This window comes from Pagrus pagrus (assembly GCF_965226575.1).
Source record: "Pagrus pagrus genome assembly, chromosome: 7".
NCBI classification, from domain to species: domain Eukaryota; kingdom Metazoa; phylum Chordata; class Actinopteri; order Spariformes; family Sparidae; genus Pagrus; species Pagrus pagrus.
In genome coordinates this window covers 15,964,630-15,986,063 of record NC_140191.1, presented here as the reverse complement: position 1 = coordinate 15,986,063, position 21,434 = coordinate 15,964,630, and the positions used below count along the sequence as shown (strand labels likewise).

The 21,434-nt window shown below is 43.7% G+C and overlaps 1 protein-coding gene across 1 annotated transcript in view; it reads right to left on the bottom strand.

The window, feature by feature from the left end:
* The window catches only part of znf804b (zinc finger protein 804B), a 36,588-nt gene that overhangs the window by 993 nt on the left and 14,161 nt on the right, over positions 1-21,434 (bottom strand). Inside the window, 3 exon segments of the mRNA XM_084356946.1 lie at positions 1-3,799; positions 5,834-5,964; positions 12,105-12,242. Of these exon segments, the coding sequence (XP_084213072.1) occupies positions 1-3,799; positions 5,834-5,964; positions 12,105-12,242 (4,068 nt within the window).

The window sequence follows — 21,434 nt, the reverse complement described above, 5'->3', positions numbered from 1 at the left end:
CAGGGGGTGAGGGAGCTGAGCCGGGTGTGGGTGGATGGCACGTGAGGGCGATGAGGTGGAAGAGGATGAGGACGAGGGGGGCATGGAGAGGGCTGTGTGTTGTAAAATGATATGATGGAGGCTGGAGAGAGGGGGTGATGGTGGAAGAGGGGGGAGGCTGGGGACTCCCAGGGCCATGGGCTGAGTAAAGTTCTCCTGTGGGGTCACATGTTGGAGTGGGAGGCTGACCTGGAGGGTGTGCTGTGCTTGTGTGTGCATCGTGTCTGCGTGAATCGACTGGGCTTGAGGCTGTGTGGGGTTGTGCAGGGGTGCAGGTGTGTATTGTTCGTCTGAAGTCCCACAGTTGTCTGTCTGTGCTGTGCGTGTGTAGTTTGTCTCCATGTGTGTATCTGCACTCTCTTGCGTCTGTTCCAGGACTTTCTGCATGTGCTCTCTTGCCTGCTCTTGCAGGAGGCGATATTTGTCCATCTCGTCAGCAGTAAAGCTGATTGGCGGAGCTGTCTCTCCACCTGTCTGTCTGTCATCAGTCCTAATCTGTGATGGGCAGCGATTTGGCGTGCTGCTGCGGTTTGAGTCAGCCACGTCCAGAGGACGTTTTTGACTGCTGACGACAGCTCCAGGAACCCCTCCACTGCCTTTAGCTTCCTCTTCGTCCTCTGCCTCTTTCTCCTGACTCTTCTCCAGCAGCCTTTTTTTCCTCCTCGCCTTTCTCTGGATCGCAGGTAATTTCCCTATCAGAGGGAGAAGCAACATCCTGCCTGGTTTCAGTGGCACAGACTTACTGGGGGATAGTCCTGGAGTTGTGCCTGACCTGCTTGATGTGACACTGGCAGAGGGCCCATGTCCAAGGTCAGACTGCGAATTTTGCTCCTTTAGCTGAGGAGGACTTGTTTCGCAATGGTGGCCTGGGACTGTGGGAGTCAAAGAGGATCTGTGGGGCGAAGAATGAGAAGAGGAGCTAGAGGTAAGGCTGGATGGAATGGACATGGGGCTGCTCTGCTTCTTCACCTCCTGTGGGCCCTCGGGTGAGAGTCCTGGAGCTCCCGTGGATGTCCTGCAGGAGCTGACTGTCACATCCGCTCCTGAGCAGGTGCTGCTCCTGCTCCACTCCCAGCTCAACTCGGACATGCTGGTGCTGCTGCAAGGGCTGCAGGAGCGCGGGCTGTGGCATCTGCTGGCCCTTGTGTTGATCACACTCTGGGGGCTATATATCGGTCTACTCGTCCACCACTCAGGACTGGAGAAGTGTCTCGAGCTTGAGTGTCTGATGCCGGCACATTTCCACGTACAGCCGGGGCTGTCTCTGCTGTCTGGCCCTGTCCTAGAGCCTGATGTGGATCTGTGTGTCCCCCTGTCTTCCCAGCTGTCGCTGCTGCCCCATGTCCATCTGTCCCAGTCGACATCTTCTGTGCTAAGGTGTCGGCTTCTCCTGCCCCAGCTGCTGGGACTGGGGCTAAACCTTGCCAACCGATCCCACTCTGCTGCTCTGTTTCTCGACCTCCATCCAGGCCTCCTTGTCCTGCCCTCCTCGCTGCCTCCAGGACAGCTCCCTCTCATCCACTCCCACGGCTCTGTATCTGAAATCAGGCCCCTGTCTCTGTAACCTGGACGCCCTCCCATTTTCCTGCCGCTCTCCCTCTCCTCCCAGGCTTCACGCTGCCTCAAACTCTTCCTCTTATGATGAATGAATTTCCTGTCCCTGTGGAGGGGTTTTCTCTTTCTCGCCGGGCTGCAACCACAGCTGTTGTCAGGGTAACAGCAGTCAATGAAACTCCTGGGGTTGCTATGGTGACCCCTTTCCCAAAACAGCTTTGAGTCACATCCCGGTGAGAAGGAGTGTAAGGAGAAGTGAGACCGCCAGGGAAAAGTCGCTGCATCTTCGTCTCGCTTTCCCTCCCCCTTGGTGTCTGCTGCGTGTCTGCTGAGCTTGGAGGAGGCACCGCAGTGTTCTGCCTGCTCTCTGTCTGCCTGTGACTGGGATTCATTGCTGTGGCTCCTGTGAGGCCTCCTCTTCCTGACAGAGACAGATACTGGCTCAGCCTCACATCTCCCCAGGAGACAGCTGCTCCCTGCTCTCTGTACCCTCCTCCTCCTCACCTCCCCCATCTCCCCATGCCTCCTTTTCTTCCCCCAGCTCCCTCCAGCCTCTCCACTCCTCTCTCTGCCAGTGGAGACTGTGGAGACAACACTCCTCACTTTGCACCTCGCTGATTGGCGCTTGTTTGAAGCTTTTTCCTTCTCGCCCTTCTTCTTCCTCTTTCCCAACTTGTGTTTCTTTGTGCTGGCTTTCCTCTTTTTGCGTGTCACTTCTGAGACGCCCACGAATGGCTGCGGAGCGCTGGCACACTTGCACATTGTCTCACTCCCACACTCACACCTGGACGGGCTGATGCACATCCCTTGTGTGCCAGGCTGGATGACAGACTCTGATTTACAGCTCAGGGCTGTGATGGCTCCCTCCCTGATCCCTCTGGCACCCCCTAATCTGCCTCCTAGAGGATTCTTAGAGTTTGTGTCAGAGCTGTCACTATAAGCGGGGTCAAATGGATGGGAGGGTGCCCTCATGCAATTCTCCATACTTAGTGTGCATCTCCCTCTTTCTGCTCTTGTTTCTGATGATGAAAGGTTTCCGTTCTTTAGGAACAGGTGTTCTTCTGTCTCCACATCGATATGTTGCGCTGCCTTGAAATTCTCCTTGGCTTTTTCCTGTCTGTCTGCTCTCAGCTCCTGCCTCGTCTGTCTTTGTAAACAGGAATGAGCGTCTGGTGTAAGAATAGCTGGCACGCGTGGATTGGATTCATCTGAGAGAGCGCACAACTGAGTTTTCTGCGGCTCCTGCAGGCCCTCTGTGGGTTGTTCTTGTTGCGGGGGGTTCGAGCAGAGCGGGTTGTGGCTGTAGCAGATGTGTGGTTGAGACTCAGTGAACTTAAGCAAACTGACAGGCCATCTCAGACAGGTGGAGCCATCTTTCCCCAGCACACACATATACTGACCTTCCTCCCTCCCCCCCTCTGTTTCTTGTTTTCTCTCTGTCTCGCTATCTGTGTGTTCGGTGTCCATGTGCGCACCCGCTAGTGCTGTGCCCCATATGGTCACCTGGGTCTGTGATGGCAAGAATAGAGAATTGTGGCCCAGATTATCAGGTGCTGCTGTGGAAATGGGACAGTGTTCTTTCACTATTTCTCTTTTTTCAATCTCCTCCTCTTCTTTGGCAGCCTCTCTGGGGATTGGCACCATGTCTCTCTGCCCAGCGCTGTCAGAGCTGGACTTAAGCTTCTCACTCTCACTGAGTTTCCTTTCCTCTACTTCCCCAATTTCCCTGTCAATATCTTCCATTATCCCCTTTATCCTCTCTTTCATCTGCTCCCTCTTCTCTCTCTCCTCCTCTTCCAAGTCCGAGAAGACGGAGGCAGAAGGCTCAAGCCTGGGCCCCCTGCGTGAGAAGCAGAAGGACACCCCGAGCCTGCCTCCCGCTCTCCCCCGTCCAGGGAGGGGAAGCTGGGGACACAAACCCAGGCAAGACTGGGGCTTTACTGCGTCGGATGCCAGATGTGTATTTGTTATTAGTGGGGACTCTGCTAGAGCAGTAGCCAGAGGTGTTTGAGAAGGAGACTGGTATGGATCCTCTAGCAGCTGGCTGAGAGGAACTGTCCTGGGTTGCGTAGGAGGGGGTCTCTGGGTGTGGGTGAAGGATTCAGGCTTCTCCTCAGGGCTGTGGTCTCTTTGGTCCATGTGTCTGTCTTGCTGTTGGCTCACAGCCCTGACTGCACTTCTCAGTCCATAAGTCCTTCCCGGGACACTGCAACAGAAAGAAATAGAAATATATTTCATTGTAGTTGATTTAAGTTGTAGATAGATAGAGATATTGCTGGTTACATTGAAGGTATTATATAACCTTTTTATATATACCATACATAGAACACAGTTACAAAGTGCTCTAAGGAACCGAATAAAACACAAAGCGAATAAAACAAACTGAAAGCCACAAAAACTAAACAGAAAAATCTCACAGAGGGTAAAACAGAATGTCAGAAAAACCAATTTTTGTTTTTCTAAGTGGGTTTTCAAGTGTTGTAAAAATCGAGATGGAGTTTGCAACCCTGGTCTCCTCAGGCAAGTCCTTCCAAAGACTCAGACTGAGCCATGACTGAAAAGGCTCCATCATCTTTGTGTATTCATTTAGACCTTAGAATAACAAGAAATGACGCATCTGAGGGGGGCAATAAAAAACCGTGTCAAATAACTTGAGGTGAGGCCTACAGATTATAAATAATGAAAAAAACTCTTAAAATCAATTCTGAAGCAACAGGTGAACGGTGTGAGGAAGCCAGGAGCAGAGTTTTGGATGAGCTCGAGGCAAGAGAGGAATCCTAACTGATACCAGAGCACAAGGACTTACGATAGTCAGGTCGACTGGCCATGAAGACATGAATAACAGTTTCCAGATTTTTGTTAGAAAGAAATGGTCTTATCCTGGAAATATTTCTGAGATAGAGAAAGCCAGATTGATTGCACTACTAGTTCACGTACAACACTAGTGGGGTACTGCACGTGTACTACTACAGCTGCAATTTTTGTGTTTTTGTGTCTAATTGCTTGTGCAGTATAGTTTCTATTTTAATCTATTCCTATTCTACACACATTTAATTATTCTCTTTAAAGCTGCTGTACGTCATACATTCGTATTAAATTAAGTGTTGAATATCTCTGAATTCCAACAATAATCAAAGTTTTCTGGTATCCCTGCCCGCTTGATCCAATCAGGACAGAGAACTCCATAAAGAGGCGGTCCTGTCTGCTCGGGGAACACACAGAGAGCAGGATCCTCCTGTTCTAGTGCCCACACCGGCAACAGCGTGACAGGGAAAGCAACCAATTCCAGCGCTCCCATTGATGACTTATAGTACGAAAAAGGCCAAGCGATGAAAAATGCTTGAAGAAAAGAAAGAGGCAAAGAGAGCTGAAAAAAGAAAGGAGGTGAGGTGATGTAGAGAGGAGGGAGGAGATTGCAAACTGCAGAATGGACAGGTTCAAGGACAAGGACAAGTTAGTTAAAACAACGGCAGCGCTTGCAGCAGCTTTAATTTTCTTTATTGTACTGTATCTGTACTTATTCTGTTCCTGGGCTGCCCAAAATGTTTGTACTGTATAACTTTTACATGTTATACATTTTATAAATTGAAAGGCAGTTGTAATACAGGCGATTTATTGTAAAACTACATTTTTATGGTCACAGGTTATTTTGGTATTTTAGTAAGTATTATTGTGCTATCAATGCTATTTAGAAAAGAAAGAAAGAAAGAAAGAAAGAAAGAAAGAAAAAAGCAGAGGCATGATATTGGTTGTCATAGTAATGCTGTTCACATAACATTCCCTGATTATAGGAAAACACATTTAATTGCACAGGGAATGGCTGCAATCAAGATGATTATAATGTAATGTATTGTTTTTTTTTGTATCAGTTCTTTTGATTGCTTTAGGTGGGGGAACCTGGAGTTCATCTTTCATCTTGTTAGTCATTTTATTTCCTTTTTTATAGTAACTGCTTGTTTCTCTTCTATTCATTCTCCTCTGAAGCTCCACTTCCTCCCCCTACACATCATCTTCTTTCAGAGTGTCAGCAAGAATGTGTCTTCATGTTATATTTACTTCACCTGTGGCCTATCTAAGACAACTGAGTGCTCTCACATCTGTGGATGCATCCATCACGTCCGAGGAACGTTGACTAGATGTGACGCACTCTAACCCCTCTGGACTCTGCCCCTGGTCTCATTGCACACACACACACGCTTACCGCCACAGACACACATAATTACACACTTCTCCCACTCACCGCTGGGTATCCTGTTGCAGCTGTGCAAGCTGGTGCAGGCGTCTGAGGGCCTTGTCCTGTTTGCGCTGGTCCTTCCATGATTTTGAGGCCACGTTGCGAGCGAACTCCCTGTGCTTCAGTTCTTTCAGCCTCTGCAGGAAATGAAAATTAATGGGGATGGAGGGAGGGAGTGACAGAAAAAGTATGTGGAGGGCAGGGAGTAGCGAAGGCACAAGTGTGGGACAAAGAGGAGAAAAGAGAGAGATTAGTTCTAGGAAGCTCTCTGCAGGCAGCTGTCTTTCAAACCATACACATCAGTCGGCAGCGTTTGCAGATGTTCTCCTCCAAAGCTTATGTCCAATTAACTCCATTCAGCCTGGAAGAAAGCGTTTTTCCTCCAACACGCTGCTTGAGAGCAAACACCCAACTGGTGAATAGTAGATTACAGACACATTTGAGATGAGTGACACAAGTGATTTAATGATGGGGATGCTCTTGTCACTAAAATCTCTAAAATGTTCAACCCTTCCTCAGTCACCAGAGCTTAGTTTGGGATAAATTTTGATCCAATGACATCTGCTTTGGAGCTGGAGTGTACCAAGGGTGTTTTACTGATGCCGAAATTACACGTTCCCAATTGCAAAAGCAAGGCCACTAATCATTGGCAAAGTAACCATGAGAGACATGGTGATGGCCACAGATTCCAGCTGGTAAAAATGCTACATCATTGCACGTATGTTCATATGTATGTGTGTGTGTGGCCTGTACACAAAAGCAAAAAACATAACCTGACAAAGATCTACACCAATGTGAGGATAATTTCATTTTGAGCAAACCGGTGGGTCTTCACCTGCATCGTAGTGCAGAAAAAGATAACAAGTACCTCTGTTTTGTTTAATGGTTGTGTGTGTGTGTGTGCGCGTGTTTGTGTTTGTGTTTGTGTTTGTGTTTGTGTTTTTGTTACCTATTGCTGACAGTTTCTGACTGTGTCCAGACCAGTAGTCCTTACAGAGACCAAAGACTGGTCCTTATGTGGCAAAACGTGATTTCTGAATTGAATTTCTATGAATTGAGGTTAGGTTGGGGTTAGGGCGAGGATAAGGTTTTGGGTTAGGCTGTACAAATGAATGGAGGTCAATGTAAAGTCCTAACAAAGATAGCTGTGCAAACCTGTGTGTGTGTGTGTGTGTGTGTGTGTGTGTGTGTGTGTGTGTGTGTGTATGTGTACAGACCTATACACAAACATATCTTGACAAAGATCTACACCACAGTGAGAATAATTTGATTTTAAGCAAACTAGTGGGTCTTCACCTGGAACGTAGTACAGAAAAAGATAGCAATTAACCCTGTTCTGTGTGTGTGTGTGTGTGTGTGTGTGTGTGCGTTTTTGTTACCTATTGGGGACCGTTTCTGGCTGACCATCACAGGACCAGTAGTCCACATGGGGACCAAGGACTGGTCCAAATATGGCAAAAAATTATTTCTGGCTAAAATGGATTAAGGTTATGGTTAGGGTTGGTGTTAGGCTGTACAAATGAATGGAAGTCAATGTAAATTCCGAACAAAGATAGCTATGCAAACCTATGTGTGTGTGTGTGTATGTGTGCAGACCTGTACACAAACATATCTTGACAAAGATCTACACCACAGTGAGAATAATTTGATTTTGAGCGAACCGGTGGGTCTTCACCTGCATCGTAGTGTAGAAAAAGATAACAATTACCTCTGTTGTGTGTGTGTGTGTCTTTAGCGTGAGAGCGTATGTGTGTATTTGTGTCTATAGCCATAGGTGCGCCAGTCCTCTCAGGGAAACAGTGATTCATGCTACTCTCTCCTGTTTCCTTTTCTGACACACTTTAATCCCTCCTTTATCCATGCTTGGCAGGTGTATGTGTGTGCATGTGCATGTTGGTGTGTTTAAAGGCTAAAAGGGGGGGCTAAGGAGTTTGGGAATAGCTGCAGTATCGTGCACCATTGTCCCTCCATATCTCTGGTTTCACTTCCCAGAGCTACCTCAGCGTGCAAGCCACCCATTCAGGATTCGTTGTTTATGTTATATATTTGTGAAGCTATCCTGTAGTAAAAATTGCAACCGGATTACACCACTCTCACTTTTAGATTATGTTACGCTATTATCCACCCATACAGTATGTATCACATACACATGCACATATGCACACATCAGATTAGCCCCTCAGACATCAGATTTATTTATACACTCACTCTCTTTCACACCCAGATCTTATGCTGGAGCTGACAGTCGTCAGGTTAATCTCTGCTGAGTCTTACACAATCGGGTGTCTTTCTACATTATCGCGCGATGCTTAACATCCCACTGTCAGCTCACTGAAGACAGCATTAAGTATGTGCCAGCGGAGGAGCACTCGTGGGTTTGTATCCCTTAAACATACATGTCTTTAGGTAGGGGTGTTTGTCCATTTGTGATCGTGTGTGTGTGTGTGTGTGTGTGTGTGTGTGTGTATTGTTAGTGCACAGTAAGGAGCTTTCAGGGGCTTTGATGCCAAACTCATTCTATGGGAAATATTAATCATGTTCAAGCAGAGATGCATACATAATGAGCTACTGCGGACAGAGCCAGGGAGGAGGAGGAAGGAGGGAGGAAGAAAAGATGAGAGTCGTGGTAGCTGTCCATGGCAATGACTTGGAGAGAGAGCGAACGAAAGACAGAGAGAGAGAGAGAGAGAGAGAGCAGTCTGTAATAGGAGGAATATATGAAGATGAATTCCTCCTCCTTCCTTTTGCATTTGCACTCTGCCAGGTTATTGTTCTCTCTTAAAAACAGGTCCCACTGCAGGCAAACCTGTAGCTATATTTAGAGCAAAACAAAATATTGCACGCAGAACCATTTTCACTGAGCACACAGGGCAGAGATATTTCCGCTTTCCCTCTTTAAAGCCAATACTTTTGTCTTCAAAGATGATGCCATGTCCCCAACAGCGGGAAGCGATATTACTCCTGCTCTCCAACATGTCAGTCTCGCTATGTGCTGTGAAGCTCAATCCGTCTGTCAAAGCCTCGATCAATATTCCTTTAGATGTGTTAAGGAGTGCTCAGGCTGAGGCAACTATGGATGAGTCAGAGTTGATTCATATCCACTAGGGCCCTAGAATGAAGGATGATGTATTCTTAGGTAGCATGTGAGGGGCCATGCTAATGGGCTGATTGCTCTTTTATTTAAAAGCGAGTGTAATTCTGTTGTAATGAGCAATTTCTGTAATCAGCAGTAAATGCTGATAAAGCGCTGCATTCAGACATGTTTATCCTTGAATCGATGACAAGGAAAGGAGACAGAGCAAACGCAATCAGCTTCCATTCTCTAAAGCCAATACTCCTGCAGGGAAGCCGTCTTCAGCTAGAATTTCATCTGTTGTCTGCTCGGTAGGCAGAGTGGGCATGCATGCCTGTGTGTGTGTGTGTGTGTATGTGTGTGTGTGTTCCTACAGTGCCAGTGGCTACTGTCAGCTCAGTGCCTCATGCAGCTCATTTCATGTGCCCGCCGCTGGCTAAAACAAAGCATTAACATTGGCCTGCAGTTGCCTCGATTAATTTTCAAAGAACAATGACAGTGGAGGAACAGTCTCATTTAATGTTTATTTCATGTTGAACAGTGTGGGCGTTGAAAAGTGGGAAGCGGCTTGGCTTGGTTCAGAGATTGCCTGCATTTGAGGACGAATGTGTACCCGGGTAAGTGCTCGTCTGTATGTCTTTGTGTGCGAGTGTATGTCTTGGCATGACAACACATAGCTGTAGGAGAATGTGCTATCAGCAGAACCTTCAGCTTGTTAGTCCAGAGTGGAGGTTGTGTATGAAAACAAATGAGGGCAGAACGCAGGAGAAAAACTTGCTGCCGGGCCTTTTCCTAACGGTCCATTGGCCTGATCTTGTCCAAATCGGAATAATAGAATCATACTTGAGCTGTGACTAATAGCTCCATTAGAATTTTTATTTTTCGTTTGAAGGAAGTACAAATTGAAGAATAAAGTGAATTTTGTAGCAGTATCCCTATGCACCAGATACATACAAATCAACTGCTCTAAATTTTGAGATAAAGGAAAAAGAATCTTCCGACATTAGAAACTGGTGACTTGCAGATGAACTAAATCTTAAATAAGTATGCATGATATGATCTTTTCCCCTCATTTTCATCCAGGTTGCTTTGGTTAAGAAAAAAACTCAGTCTCCTCCTGAATCTATTCCTCAAGTCAATCGTATTTTTGTGTTTATTTATTATGACCTAGTTCTTCAGCTGGTCCAACTTCTGGGTCAGTTTATCTTTTATGCAATATGCATATTCAAACAATGTTTTGTTTGGGCTTCTGGAGCTCCTGGGACCTCTTTAACAGCTCAATAAACATGCTGAACATTGCTTAATTACCTTGATATTTTCCCTTATTCTATGAGAATTACTTTGATTTTAATAGACGATTGAAGATGACCTTTTACCCCAAATTTGAAACATTTTCATGTGCGCCGTATCTTTATTACTCTACAATACCCCTCCCAAATCCAAAATAAGTCTGTTTTGATTTCAACTAGCAGTTTTATAACAGTTTGTTCATAATCGTGTGTTCACAGCAAACATGAAGTGTTTTTTTGTGTGGGGTGCTTACATACAAAAGCCCTATTTGCACAGGACTAGTATTACCTGTGCACGTCTGTTTGTTTAATCCTGTGCGACAACAGACAACTCAGACAACTTTACAATTATGGGATTTGATCGCAGCTCATAATATGTTGAACGGCTATACTGACATTTAAAAGAAGAAAGAAAAGGTTAGGAGCAACTAAAGCATGGTGAGTTCAGCCAGCTGTAAGGTGAGTGCACAGGGACCGTCTACAAGGTGCAACACGGAAAAGTGACTCCAAATTCATCCACTCCAAGTTATTGTTTTGTTTTTTTTTTGCTTCTAGGTGTCGCACTTCGTAGACTCTTTCCATGCACTGGCCTGACAGAGAACACTGTAATTTGTCCAGGTCGTTTGGATCAAAATTAGGGTGTAGCTTGTTGTCTATCTTGAATAAATGAGGCATTGCTCGTGTTGGCAATGTTTCTCTTACAAATTTTTGATCCCATAAGTTCAAATCTATGAATACCATTCCAATTTAGCCTTAAGCTGACAGCATATCCAAGAGATGATGTCAGTAAATAGGAGTAAAATACAAATGAGGTCCCCTGATGATACTAGTCCCCTGCAAATAGGGCTAAAGTCAATGCAAAGACAAGAATAAACACAAATTTGCTTCTCAACCTGCTGACGTGCCTACCTTCACTGCTAGGGTATACATATGTGTATCTATGTTATGCTGTAATGTTGACTACTGACGAGATGAAATGTAATTATATGATTGTACAGAGAGCAGAGGGGGGAAAAGAAAAGAGAGAACTAGAGTCTCTGGTGAGTGCTGAGTTCAGTCAGAAGCCAGCTGGCTGTTTAGGGCAAATAAACACTTGCCCGAGGCAAAACGTGCTTGCTTTCTGTGTGAACACAGCATAACAGACTAACTGACCCCAGACGCAAGTAAAATCACTTCATCTGCCACATGTAATATATCTTTATATTTGTTGTAAAAGCAGTGCTTTATGGTAATATATGTACTTTTTCATGAAATGTGTTTATCCAGTGGCTAATCTTTTGACTGCTTTTCTACATATTTAACATCAGGTCAGAAAAAACTAAATAAAATGAGTTTGACTGTGCATTTCTTTAAACATGCAGCAACTGTCTGTAGAACCTCAAAATAACATTTCTTATTTATCATATCTTTAAAGTGTATTTAGTACCTCTATTTCTATTTCATGCTCATATTGTTTATAGCTAAGCATCATTTTTATACAGTTTCTGTGCTTCTTTCCAGCTGCTGTGGCTTAAATCTTCCTGCGTGGGATCAAAAAACTTGCTCTTATCTTATCTTCCTTAAGATATCAGCCTCTTAAAATGGAAATCTAAAGTAAATGCTGTGCTATGTGTGTGTACTGTTCCGTTTATGTGTGTGTGTCCGCCTCGAGTTGAGGTATCCCACCACTGTGTGTGTGCTTGTAAGAGTTGATGTGGTTGTCACACTCCTACTATTACCTGCTGGGAAACTGTACCCGATGGGCAGATTGACATGGAAATGTAAAGTAGCGTTCCATCAACACGCGTAACGCTAACACACCCAAATGCCACGACAAGAAATCATAAAAAAAGAAGTCTGCTTGTGTGTGTGCTCGTTTGTGTGCTGTTAAGTAGCAAGTGTGTGTGCGGCTGTACTGCGGGTGCATCCCATGTACCTGTTTGTGTGCATGGTCGTAGGAATTGATGTGGTTGTCAAACTCCTGGTGTCTGAGGTACTGCTTGTGACACAGCTCACAGTAGAAAAGAGCCTTCAGATCCTCCACTGAGCAGCCCAAAGCCCTCTCTGCACGCTCCTGGAGAAAGAGAGAGACAGAGAAAACGAGTGAGAGCGTTGGAGGGATTGGAGGGGGGAGAAATGAGAGAGAGTCGGGATGGAGGCATAAACAGACAGAGACATAAAAGGGTTGGAGGGGCAGAGATAGAGAGCAAGGGGAGTCGGGGGTGGGGGGTTGAAAGAATGGCAGATTGTTAGCCATTTAGAGCAAATCTGCATCCCAGACACATCAGCAGTAATAGCCTCTACATGTGCTCTGCATAAAACTGTTAAACGGCTTCCCATTAAAGTATGCTGCCTTTTGCTGCTGCTGCTGCTGCTGCTGCTGCTGCTGGAGGTTGGACAAAGGCACTGAAGCCTGGTGCTCATGGCAACTTGAGCCTGGGGACACATTTAATACAGCCACTATAATAAAAACCTGCGTATGTACTGTAATGGCAAATAGTCGGAGTTTGACTGCGGAGAAAGCGGCAATTGGGGCCGACAGACGGAAAAACTGTGAATCTAAAAGGCACAACTTAGACTTTTGTACACTGGCAGAATTGTGCATGTGACGATGGGAGGGCTCAACCAAATACACACACACACACACACACACACAAACAGACACATACATATATAAAGGTGCGTAAATAGCACTGCGCAAATGGCACATGGACCTCAGGGGATAAATCGCTTGTCTGCATGCTCACATCATCCAGAGGCCTTTTTTTTTTTTTGTCCGAGGACATGCACAGTGGTGTGTACAATAGATGCGTGCGCTTGCTTGTGTAAATGTGTGCATGCGTGCGTGTTCAGGGGTGTGTGTGTGTGCATTCATGCCATACTCTGCTTCAGAATGTAATTTCCCTCAGGCTGGGGGCTGCCAATAAACACTATTGAATTCTGTTCTACACTGACATGATGGGAATTTAATTTGAGGTTGTCACTTCTTTCTCTCTTTCTTTCTTTCTCTCTTTCTCCGCTTCTTTACTTCACTCTGTCCATCTCCTTGCTCTTTCTTCCCCATTTTTTTGCGAGTTCTCGCGCCGTCCGAGCCTTTCCTTCCGACTCGCTCTTTCCCTCCTTTCCTTTATCTCCCCTTTTATCCACTTTATTTGCCTTTTCTCTCTGTCTGGCACGCTCTTTTTCTGTTTGGTGAGCCCTGGGTCATGCGGTGACAGAGTCTATTGGCCCCAATTTGCTTCAGTAATATGCCTGCACACAGGAACAGAGGTGAGAGGAAGAGAGACGGAGGATCGGTACGCACGCGAGAGGAGAGACGACCCCTGCCTGCCCTCGGAGACACACACACACACACACACACACACACACACACACACAAACACACAAACACACACATAGAGACACGCTGAAAAAAACTTTGCATTATTATTACCGCAGAGTCTAACAATCCCTGTTGTACATGCCACCGGTAAATGCAATATCCAGGCAACTGTTAACTGCACACACACACGCACACACACACACACACACACACACACACACACACACACACATAGACACACGTACAGGGAAAAACTGTCCTTCCTCTAGCCCGTTCAATTTGGTTTGCAGTCAGAACGGGTTGGGAAGAAAGAATGACCAGGCCGACACAACTCTCCTGGAACCAACTGAAAGGTAACTATTATACATTGATCCTTCGTTGTTCACCGTGTGTGTGTGTGTGTGTGTGCGGTATCGATCCTTGCAGGCTTAAGACACGAACAGGAAATGATCCAATCACCTAGAGCGGCCTTCCTTTGAGTGCTGCAGGGGTGATGAGATTGAGATAATGTATGCTGCGAATTTGTCAACCTTTGGGTTTATGCAAGATTACATAGGAGCCGTGTAAGTGCACGCCTTCATATACTCCTCGTATATGCGCGCGCATGTGTTTATTTTTGTGTATGCATGCCTTTGTGCCATCTAACCCTTTCTTGTCACCTCTCTGCATTCTGTCAGGGTAATTATTTTGAACATGGAAAAATATATATGGAAAGAGGAGTGTGTGTACAGTAGGTGTGAATAAATGAAAGCAGAAATGTGTGCTTGTATATGTGTGTGTAAAGTGAAGAGCCATTTGTTAATGTCAGCGGCATCCTGACATGCTATTCCCCGTTTTCCTGCGGAATACTTAAATCAAACATGAGAGCTTTCATTTGCCCTAAACATGTACACCTCATATTCCTGCACTTATGCGCCAACATAGCATGCATATATATACACACTTGCAGAATAACATCTACACATTATGCATGCACAGTCACACACTGTCTGTCAACCTGATATACCACTGCTAAATTAATCTAGACCTCAATTTACCTCACTAGCATAAATCTGTTTGCAGAGAAAGCACAATTGATATGTGCAGACCTGAATGGACAGTGATTGTTTGCATGATTATGTCTAAGAGTGTCTGCGCAGGACTGCGAATGTGTTTCCAGGTTTTTTCTCTCTCGTTTATCCTCAATTTGTAGGAGAAGTGCCATGTTATCCCTCTTTATAGCTGAAATTATGCCACAAATAAGAGTCGTTATGAACCGTAACCAGAGTTTAAGACACACACGCATGTAATTCAGTGTCTTAAGCCTTCTGTGGAAAATGAACAGGTCACGCTTAAAAACACACGTTTGAGAACGTGTGCACCGGAAACTAATCGTATACAATACACTCATAAAAAAAAAAAAAGTCCTCTGAAAGAAAAAGTCCCTTGAAGAACCACTGGGAGTTCTGCAGATTGAAACTGTGGCGGCACCTTTCTGATGCAATTGCCCTGTCATCGCCTTCGTACCTATTCAAACTACCCTCTTGGTTTCATTCAGATGAATGAACATAACCAAAGGGGTTTCAGAATTCTTTGTCTGATTATCTTGACCTGCAAGACTGCTGATCTGCACAGAAAATCAGAGACTCATTAGATAATATGCTTATCGCTTTCAGAACTTAACTTCTGCTGAGAAGTAAGAAAGTAAGCTGACTGTGGGAGGAGCCTTGTCAAGGCCGGCTTTATGTTTGAGGCCCAAGTATTTAAAAAAGAAAGTTCACTCGTTCAAACAAGAAATAATTCAATACATCTACAAAATAATTTTACCAGTATATGAACATATTAACATGTAGAATATGGCCAGAATCCCAAAAAATAGGGGGCAGCACATCACAACAACTGTAACAACAACTGCCGCTCTTTGTTTGCGATACTTGGCTGTACCTAGCTACCATTAGCTATTTAACTGAAGACTAAGCTAAGTCAGCCATGGATGCCAGAGGTCAATTTGAAGACAGGGGACACAGTATGGAGGCGATTTACAGCGGCTCTGACCAGGGTATGACTTCGGGGACGACAAGACACATCAGGCAGGGAAATGTCATTTGTAGCTGTTTTCACATCTTATTTGGTGAATTGAGGATTTATTACCATCAAATCAGAGGTGATTGTGGAAGGACAGACACACGCTGTTTTGGTGAGTTTAATTTAGTTTGTCAAATTTGGATGAAGTGTGTTTTAGGCTGAGTTAACAAGGCAATTGAGCTCGTAGTTCATAGAGTGAAAGAAAGAAAGTTGAATTCAGAAGGTGTTCGGTTGTATTTTCCTTCGGTTGAAGGAAGAGTATGCATTCATGTCTTGACTTTTTGTGAGTTTATTTTTCCTGCTGAAACCACAGGGGGCTATCAAGCTATCGCCTCTTGCTGGTACACTATAAAAAGGTGTATAGATATTATGATAACAGATTCTCTCTTGTAGATATTGAATTACCCTAATTCAATAAACAATACTTAACTTTGGTTTTTACTGTCATCATATGTAGAATACACATGATTTTACTGTGAATATATTTAAATTTTGGTTAAATTCATGGGAAAATACTGTAATATATAATGCATCAATACACAATTATATTTATTGTTTATTTTTTTAAATAAAACAGAAGTAAACAGGCATGCAGTCTATGCAAACTTGATGTATAGTGACTTTAATTTGCTCAGTGGTGTTTAATTTTTCCATAATTAGTTATGATTTAACAAATGGGATTAAAACCGTGTTCAGCCACCTACTGTAGTGCACTTGAGCTAAATTGTTTCACTCGTCTCAGTGGTCACTTCCTCGGTGGTTGTAATTAAATATTGAGCAGCATTTTCATGGATGGCTGGACTCAATAGAGAGCGTGAGGGAGGACGGTACAGTCGCTGCGACACAGCGTTTTGAGAGAATTTTGCTTCCTTAATTTGATTTATTTTCTGTTAAAACAGGACGTTTGGATGGGACATAATGCAGGGAGAGATCATTAAACCCACAGGCTCAAACAAATGGGATGTCACTGTGGGAGAACATGGCTGGTTTGTAATAATACAATAACCCCGACAAAGTGTGAGGTTCTGAGATAAAAATGCTGCAAATGTTTTGTGTTATTGTGAAGTAGGTGTGGAGATTTTCATAAACTTGCCATTGTGCTTTTAATGGATAAGTGCATGTGACTGAATGTGCATAGGAGTGTTGAGTACTTGAGTACTTTTTGCAGAAGAGTGTGAATTATTTGTGCCTCCTCAGACTTACTAACTGCTCTGGCTCGGACATACTGAGATGAAGATGATCAGATGTGATAATTGCTAACACGATTGCAACACAAGTTTTAATTGCAATCTTGGTTCAGTACGAAATTCAAAACAAATCCACGCTAGCAAAAAAATAGGCCAAAATAACACTCGGCATGCATAATAAATCAAGGAGGGGAGAGAAAGCCAGAAGCAACATAACTGCTGGTAACAGATTCTCTCTGTTCAAATATATCAACGTCTGCTGAAGAGAACTTTTACTGCAGGGGGTACAAAAAGTCCAAAACTTCATGGATGTGGCTTACTTTGAGGAAACCATTGTTACAGTCACTGAAGGGCTGATAGCGACTTTACAAGGTTACATGCCAATATTAGTACTATGCCTCTTTATAAAATATCTGTTATATTACTGTTTCTCTCAGCTTTTGTTACATTTCTTTCTGATTCTTTCAAGCCCAGCTACAGAAACTGACTCATGTTACTATGACACCTATTGTTCAGCACACAAATTGATTCTTTTATGATTGAGGGAAACTGGTGAGTGACACTCAACTGCCTCATACGATTCACTTGTCTGCAATGCATGTTATTTGATATATTATTGCCTCATTATATAGTATTGCCCGCATTTACTTCCCGGCAAAACATGGGTCTCGGCTGATCTTCGTCTTGTTGACGGCTATCAGACTATCGGCAAATAAGATGACATTCACCGATGGCAGTGGCTGATGTGTCACATCAATTTTGAGCTGGCACATTCATGAGCTACTGGCTCGTGACATCCCAGCCATCAGTTTGTAAGGCTTTATAAGTTCTGATATATTCCCATCATTGAGTAGATAGTTGTATAGTTGCTTCTGAAGGAGTTATTTTTCAGAAAATTAGGTTATATTAAAGAGGTTCTATGTAGTTTTGGAGAAGAAATTTAAACTCAGAATTTTAATATTTACAATATTAATGAGGTAATAATACAAACTCAGAAGTATTTATTTTTTCCATAAATGAATAAACAAACTGTTCTGAGTGGAAAATAAGGTCCTGAGAACAGTTTGAAGCTAGAAAGGTGGCAGGGTCCGCCGAATATAAATAAAAAACTCAGCATGAAATCATGTTGTCCTTTAAGGTCAGTTTGTTTCAGTCATTAAAATGTGAGTTTTGTGTATTTAGTTTGTTTTAGTATAAAAAAGGAATCAATGAAAATCTTTCTCTTCTGACAAAACTACACAGTGCACCTTTAAAGGTATGTTTAATTAATTTGAATGATCAAATTTCAAAGAAAATGTAATAAAGGGCTGGATCTTTGAATCAGTTTTGTTTTTCAAATGAAGATTTCTTTGTTTCCCCGGCACAAAAGGGCGAATAAATAACAACAAAAACAAAATAAGCAGCAACAAAAACCACCGATATCAGCATCAGCTACTGGCCAAATGTGTTATTTCAAACAACAAGCAGTGCATCTTTAGTATTCATATCTACTGTTTCATATTTTGAACAACTGGATGGAAACGAACATGAAAAAGGAGCAAACATAATAAGTGCGTCTTCTATTGTGCAAACTACTGAATACACCTTCTGGGATTTCACAGTGTTGTCTTTCACAAAACAACATTTGGTAAGTACAAGACGAGATCTCTTAGGAATATCAAGGCTACCTGCCTTTTAAAAATTTCATTTCACTTGAAAGTGTGGTATCTATTTATCATCAAGAAGAGAAGAGAAGAGAAGAGAAGAGAGAGTGACACAGGGACAAACTCTGAAAAGGGGATGTTTATGAATTCAGACTTCTAATTGCTACTGTGCCTTGTGAGAACAATTCAATAAACAATTCATAACTGTTTATCAAGCCCAATTAAGTCTTTAATTATCTCCAGCTATAATTATCACCCCAAACTTGGCCACTGTAATGAACAGAAACAATTCCATTTGTGGTAAAAAAAAAAAAAAAAGTAATCCAGCAAATCTGTTTGCCTCCCGCGCTCAGTCAGTCTATTTACATGTATCTGCCGCTCTGTTTTCCTCTCAGCCTGTCTCTAAAGTGTTCCTGTGATTCTCTCCATCAGACACACATGCACAAGTGGAGAGAGTCTGGCGGTGTGAGAGTCTGGCAGTGTGATGTGATTTCTGGCCAGTCTTCTGTAGCTAATGACAGCTGACCTGAGGGCTAAGTTGCTTGTTACTGTAATGACCTGTAGATCTCAGCGGCAGACACGCTTGTGCACACGCGCGCACACACGCGAACACACACTGCCAAACAGGATAGCCGAGTGTTAATGAGCTGATATTTGCAGCCCTAATGCATTTCCCTTGACTGCCTTTAATATGCCTCCATGGCCAGTACCAACCCATTTATCCATTTGATGTGTGTGTATGCATCAGCATGTACGTCCCAGCCTGTGCTATTGTCTACGTGTCACAATCTGATAGTGTTTGTGTATCTTTGTGTGCTCTGGATCATTAGAAGCGTGGCCAAAACAAGTAGAGGGAGCAGCCATAGCCAAAACCACAGATGTGTTGACCATAGACACAGTCATCAGGGTTTTCTAACAGCCAAAAGGACAGATGTGTTAGTACCAGCGAGCTACGTCATCTCACACACTGCCAGCAACCAGCTCTGTGAAAGAGAAACACCAGACAGGCTGGAAAAACTCAGAATACAAGATTACCACAAACACGGAAAAGTACAGAGTGTATTCCAAAGATCCAGTGTCAGGTTTGACTCATCGCGTCTCTGTGTAATCGCTATGCTATCTTAAGCAGCAGCCTCTACGCCATGAGTCACCGGTGTTTGTCTAATTCTCTTCCTTTTCTTTGTGTCTTGCTGATAATATTACCAAAATGTTCTGTCTCCCTCTGACCTTTTGAGTTGGGCACCGGGCAAGAAACAAACGGAATAAATAAATGATGAGGAGATTATATTTGCTAATTTGCCCTGTGCCCTTTGCTGCCTCGTTGAAATGTGGAGTGCTTCTCCCTGGATTTGATCCCGAAACTGCGTCCATTTTCATTCTTACAGACGTTTCGTTTACTTTTAATCTTCAATCTGCTTCTCCACTTTAAATTTCAACACTGTGGGAGGCATATGGCATTTCAAATGGGGCAATGACAATGAGTTATAGTGCCAACTCCCAGCTTTAAATGGGTACTCCAGTGATTTAGTATTGCATAAAACTGAGGCACTAGCAAGAAACAGAAAAAAAGGAATACTCATAATTGGTAAAGCAGAGACTGAGATATCTTGAACTTTAGTCTATGCATCATACATTCCCCTTAATGCAACTCAATAGCTTTCATCCCTGATGAATGCTCACATCTTAGTGCGTAACCCCAGCTTTCTGTTGTGAACTTTAAAGCTGCTGTAAGCGTTATTTTCTTGTTAAAATATGTGTTTAACAGCTCTATATCCCAACAGTAATCACTGTTATAGAGTGTCTGGTCAGTAACTTATGCCTCTCCTCCTCCTGCTCATGCAGTTAAAGAGAACAGACATTTTCTGGTATCCCTGCCCACTTTATCCAATCAGGACAGAGATATATAGGCGGTCCTATCTGCTCGTTAACGTGCAAAGAGCAGGATCCTCCTGTTTGCTGCTGTGTCTGCATATTACGGCTGCACGTTCATGTTGGAACGTAGAGAGGAGGGAGGAGATTTCTAACTGCAAAACGACCAGGAAGTTAACTAAATGATGAGAACGCTTGCAGCAGCTTTAAGTCTCCAGTGAAATCCAGGATAACCCTGGTGACATCGTTATTTTTAAAAGTGCCACAGGAGACTGTATACACTTCCAGAATCCATTGTGGCAAATTAACTTCAGGTTCGAAGCAGCAGGGTTAGATCACAGATATGTTTAAACCTTCCGTTTCTTTTTCTATTTTATGACGACGCTGTGCTTATGGTCTGGTTAGGTTAAGGCGCAAAAAACACTTGGTCAGGGTCAGGAAAAGATCAAGTTTTGGCTTAAAATACCAGTTTTGGTCACCACAAACACAGCTATAAATTGTCCCGAGGAAAATATCCAGCGGTTTAACACTTATAAATGTTTTAACACAGTCTTGAACTGTGTTTACTGGCTTGGCACCCTTCTCACCTGTACAGTAACTGAACCATCTAAATCTGAATGTATCAGTGGTTTGCAGAAACGTTACCTGCCAACATTTTATGCGGGCTGATTGTCCTGAAAATTGAGCGTTTCTCAAACAGAATGAAAACAGAAAATATGTGACTGTTGAGATACTTACAGGCTGCACAGTGAGTTCTGAATTCATGCTGTTTTTTAAGTAAGTAAACCGCGTTACACATGTACTCTTAAAATAAGTCTGTCTGCAGGCAACTATGCTGCTGAAGACCTAAACTTCACTATAAAAAGAGAAATCTACAAGTTAGCGTCCTCCTCAGTCTAAATATAACGTGTGACACATCACATCCTTATATAAAAGAGGGTGTAAAATAGTGACAGAAGTGTGTTCAAAAGCCTCAAAATAACCGGACTGCTTTTGTCTGGGGCAACAGCAGGAAGGCTGTGGCATGAAAAAATCGCACCGCTCTCCTGTTGAAGTCATAAATCTATGATTAGTCACAAGGCCCGACCAAACGATCACTCAGCGAGCGATCAAAATTTAATTCCCTGTCCATCACAATGCAAGGCCAAATAGCCTCTCCGCTGATCTGTCCGCCCCTCCCT